Genomic DNA, 5,127 nt, shown 5'->3' on the forward strand with positions numbered 1-5,127 from the left:
AAAAAAAAAAAACAAAACAAAACAAAAATACAAAAAACAAAAAATTCATATTCTAACACATGAAACCGCAGGAGAAGCGAGAATCAGAGAACCCCACGCACAAAAGATACAACTGCACGGACTCTTTGTGAAAAAGAAGTCATTTGGAAAGCTAGTATGATGATTTGCAGGCCATATTTGTCAAGGAGTAGGACTACGACACCTAAGCCAGACAAGAACATAAAAACAAACTTCCTTCGACCCTGGTTGGAGAATTGAGGTGTATGAGTGGAATGTGGGAAAGTTGGCCACAACACATAATATTCATGTAGAAAGAAGTCCACTGGCTTGATCAAGATTAACATCTACTACCTCTCAAAGGACATGAAAACGCGACTTAATACAAAAGAAATTCGGTAAAAAAACACGACACCAGACAACTCAAGAAGTAAAATAGATCTTACCATTCACCATGAGCATGCAATAACATATTGCTGAGTAATATGAAAAAGAAACTGGATCCTAATACGATTAGGTATAGACGCTTAGGAATAAGAGGTCAAATATGAGATGAGATAACATTGGAAACATTCAAATGTTAAAAGCATATTCTCTATGATGTCCTCAGGGGCCAGATTTGAGCTTACTCGATTTCCTTGGTTCAGGAACAAACAACAGAAGAAGAAGGGGCAGATCAACGTTTAGATTTGATCGACATACACTGTCAGGAAAATTCAAGTCACTAGAACAACTGCAGTGGATCAATCTGTCTCCACGATCCTGGATCAAAACCAAAAGAGTAACCATGATTTGTTCAATACATAAAATTTTTTTTTACATATTGAACAAATGAGATGTTAGTTAAAATAAAAAAGGAGTGTTTTGAACCTCCGCCCCTGTTTAATTTTTCAGGTGGCCGCGGTCTTGGAGCTCGCTCTATTATTTAAATTATTTATTTATTTTTTGATATTTCAGTAATTTTTTTAATAAGAAACCACAAATAGACAATTCAGTTTTTATAATCTTTCTAATGTAAATTGATTCAGCCATTTAGAACAGAAGAATGCCTTATTTTGGTAAAGCCCGACAAATACATTATTTTGTAAACATAAATTGCTTCTAAAACTTTATAATCTTTGATTACAAAAACTCAAAGCTTACACCATAAGTCTGTACTTGAAAACATAATTCCAATAACGAAAGGGGGTGTAAAATATTTTTATTAAATAGCTTTAAGACACTCCCTCCACTAAATGCCGTTGAATCAGAAACTCGTCTCTCCAACAACCAAGCATCATACCGATATATCTTAACTTAAAATGGTTATATTTAGAATACAATCCTCTCCCAAAGTGACATGCGCATCAAAACCCATCAGCATGCAACTCATAAGCCAAAAACTTCTCAACTCGAGGAAGCAAATAAAGAAAATCAATCAGCCTCCATTGGGTTGCCGTCTTTTTGGACGATCTGCCATGAAAATGCCATTGTTTTTTCAGAACATAAACATGAAAAATGAGATAGAGAAAAAATTCAAATGCCAAGAAAAAATCAATGTAACAGCTGGCAACAAAGATTCAGAGAGGAAACAGATTAGTTTTTCTTCTTCTCTTGCTCCCGCGCAGGGTTAGCATGACAAACACCGGAGCATAATAGTAATGAATGATCGCTAAGCAACAGTTACATTCTTTGGTTCAAAACTATGTTATATAACAAATATGGATTGTAGATTTTAAAGGGGGAGGAGCAAGAGAGGAGGAAGAGAGAACAATATGAGAACCACGTAGACAAAAAAGAATAACATCAAACAGAACCCGAGTATTCTTTCATTTTGTCATTAATTGATGCGTCGAGAGTAGGTGGAAATAATGATATGATAGCACCATGTAGACAAAAAAGAATAACATCAAACAGAACCTGAGATATGTATTCTTTGATTTTGTCATTAGTGGATGCGTCAAGAGCTCTCTCTGCAAGCTCATAGTAAACAGTGTTGCCTTCAGGGCCATTCACTTTTTCTTTCTGCAAATATCTGATACATAAGAGACACAAAGATCAGATATTATAACATTAGGCCAATCAAAGCCCCCAATAAACACAGCAAGAAACACCTTTGTTGGACAAGCGCTTCTAGTGCCTGTTTGGTATTTCCAAAGTTCGGATGATTCTCCTGATTTTCTTGCAACCCCATACGTCTCAGATGATGCCAGAGATTTTCTTGGAGAATTAGAGACAACACAATAGTTTTATACATTAAGGCAATCTTAGATTGAAAAAAAATCTATAATATCTAAATTTGCACGATACAAAATCATAACCCCATCATCGGCTCATCGCTCATTCATTATCGGTTTCACCATTTTAATAATGTGAGTTTACAAAAATTTATTGATATGCACAAGTGAGAATTAACTTGAGTTTGATGTGCACTGTTTTCTTGAAATTGTAGACAAGGCAATATATTAACAAATAAAGCATACTGCAATTTATTGTGGAATCTAAAGCTGATAATCAAGAAAACAAGCACACCTTCTTCCACTCGGCCACCTGCTAAATGAATGATACCAACGACGACAAAAGTGAAACCTGTCAAGTGTGTTGAGTTTGTATCCTCTACAAATTTTCTGTAGACATCAGGGGGTATTTGGCTTACGATTACGTATGATTTCGCATCAGATACAGCTGCATTGAAGAAACTATTAGAACATAGCATTTGGAAGAGCACTAAGAACTGAAAAGAGGAGGGTGCAATTGGTTGATTCAGCTATCCCAGACATACTTTCAATCCAGACAAACAAAACCAAACATTATCCTCTCATTTTTATTGTCTTTTCAAAAATTTATTTTCACCAATTTTTAAACCTATAACATATCATGGCTTTAATTCATCTTTCATCATTTCCCAAAATTACTATGTTATTATATTATATTTTAACACAATTCAATGTATTTTAAATCTACAGTACCCCACTCCTAACATTATTCATACAAATATGAATACAAAAATATATTATAATACTTATAGAAAGCATTTTACATGATTTGACCCTTATCGTAAAAGCTTTTCACTAAAAACAATTTAAAACACAAAAGTTTATTTCTCGGGTCATTTCTTCAAAACTTTTCAAGCACGATGGCTAACTGTATAGCTTTGCTGGTAGAGGTTGTTTTCTAAATGGATTGTGCACGTGTACAACTCGGTCAGTTAATAGTTCTAGTGTATGGTGGTGCCCATAAATACTGAAATAAATTCAGAAAATGGCAATGGAATTTGACAAAAATTGAGTCTGATATAGCTCCAGTCAATGATTGTGGACCATCTATGCCGACCTTTGGAAGTTCATCTTTGCTATAATTAGAATGGCGGTGCATTAAGCCAAGTTCTAGATGCTAAGAAGCTCAGCTGAGAACCATTAGTTATCCAATTGAATAGCTAAGTCCATGATATTGTCCACGAAAGCAAAGTGGGCCAATTCAAAGGGGAAGAGTTGGAATGCATGGATTTGATTGAAGCCCAAGAGTGCAAAAAAAATTTAAAATAGGTGCGATTCACTTCAAAATTTATTGATTAAGGCCTAATTAGTGATAGTTCACCTAAGGTTTAGGTTTATTTATAATTTTTAGATTATTAGTCTGATAATTTTTATGGCTAGCCTACACATTATTCTAGGCCCATACATGTTTCATTTTTAATTCATGTGTGCACATGTCGGGAATGGGTTTTTGACATAATTATTGAATATTATCCGGAGCAAATTCTTGAGTATTTTGAATTAAATGAACTTATCAAGATCTAGATACAGTAGTGTCCAACCAGATTCAGTATCTTTGATTTGTTGGAGAGGTTGAGTCCGAATTCATTTCAAATCTTGGTGAAATTTGGTTTATGCTTGGTAAATAATTGTTCTGCCAATTTCCAAGTCAAACTGAGATAATGCTTTTGCATTCTTAGTTTGGTATCGTGTTGTTTATGTATGATTGAAGACATTGAAGACGCATTTGGAAACTATCCAAGCATTGATTAGGTCCATTCACTATCGTTGGGGTTCTGATTACTCGTTCTCTCTTTTCTTTGAAGGCACTGGTCATCCTCAAAAGTGCCTTAATTTTTCACAATTCAGTTTAAGTCCAACACAACCAACAAAAATGTTAACACGAATCTTAGGTTCCTTGAATCTAAGCCCAAAATTGACAAAATCTTATTCGTACAAAATTCAGGTTTACATAAAACGCATTAACATTAATTAATCAGACAACTGCATTCACCAAAACCAACATAGAAACATATGTCATAAAAAAACTTACCCTGTTGCGATTGTGAAGCACGGCCTGGATTAGCTGAAACTGAAAGCCGTGACCGCTGAAGCTCTCGCATTTCATAGCCGAAAATCGAGGAGAGTTTAGCTTTTGCCTCATTTATCACGAAAGCAGGCAAATTTCTTTGCCTATAGTTTTTACCAGTAATCAATTGGGTCAATTCATCCCTTTTAATAGGACAACCTGAATTTTGCTCAGATTTGAATAGGATATAACGGATGACTTCCCCAACCAATTTATCCTTTTCCTATAGCATAGATGCAAACAAAAACATGAATACATACATATTGAAAAAAGAATTATTCACATGGATACGTTCTATTTGTATGAGAAAAACTCACATGCTCTGAAATGTCAAAATCGGAGAAGATTTCAGAAGACATTGTATACTGTTGGAAACTAAGGAGACCTTGCTTTACCCGCTTCTAGCAAACTGCCAGTGTCCAAAATTATATTGCAAACTATTAAACAATACCAGATAAATACTATTAGTTCACAAGCAAACGTAAGGGACGAGCTCTTNGGTTCTGATTACTCGTTCTCTCTTTTCTTTGAAGGCACTGGTCATCCTCAAAAGTGCCTTAATTTTTCACAATTCAGTTTAAGTCCAACACAACCAACAAAAATGTTAACACGAATCTTAGGTTCCTTGAATCTAAGCCCAAAATTGACAAAATCTTATTCGTACAAAATTCAGTTTTACATAAAACGCATTAACATTAATTAATCAGACAACTGCATTCACCAAAACCAACATAGAAACATATGTCATAAAAAAACTTACCCTGTTGCGATTGTGAAGCACGGCCTGGATTAGCTGAAACTGAAAGC

At 34.8% G+C, this 5,127-nt stretch overlaps 1 protein-coding gene across 1 annotated transcript; it reads right to left on the minus strand.

The window, feature by feature from the left end:
• Positions 1-1,238: 1,238 nt before the first annotated feature.
• Positions 1,239-4,812, minus strand: LOC140985342 (uncharacterized). The gene is made up of 6 exons (XM_073453173.1): positions 4,638-4,812; positions 4,285-4,543; positions 2,509-2,661; positions 2,091-2,196; positions 1,897-2,011; positions 1,239-1,449 (listed from the first exon to the last, which is right to left on the minus strand). The coding sequence occupies exons 1-6, from the start codon at positions 4,677-4,679 to the stop codon at positions 1,411-1,413; spliced, it is 714 nt and encodes a 237-aa protein (XP_073309274.1). The 5' UTR covers positions 4,680-4,812; the 3' UTR covers positions 1,239-1,410.
• Positions 4,813-5,127: the final 315 nt, after the last annotated feature.

The sequence above is a fragment of the Primulina huaijiensis genome, chromosome 9, assembly GCF_012295235.1.
Source record: "Primulina huaijiensis isolate GDHJ02 chromosome 9, ASM1229523v2, whole genome shotgun sequence".
NCBI classification, from domain to species: domain Eukaryota; kingdom Viridiplantae; phylum Streptophyta; class Magnoliopsida; order Lamiales; family Gesneriaceae; genus Primulina; species Primulina huaijiensis.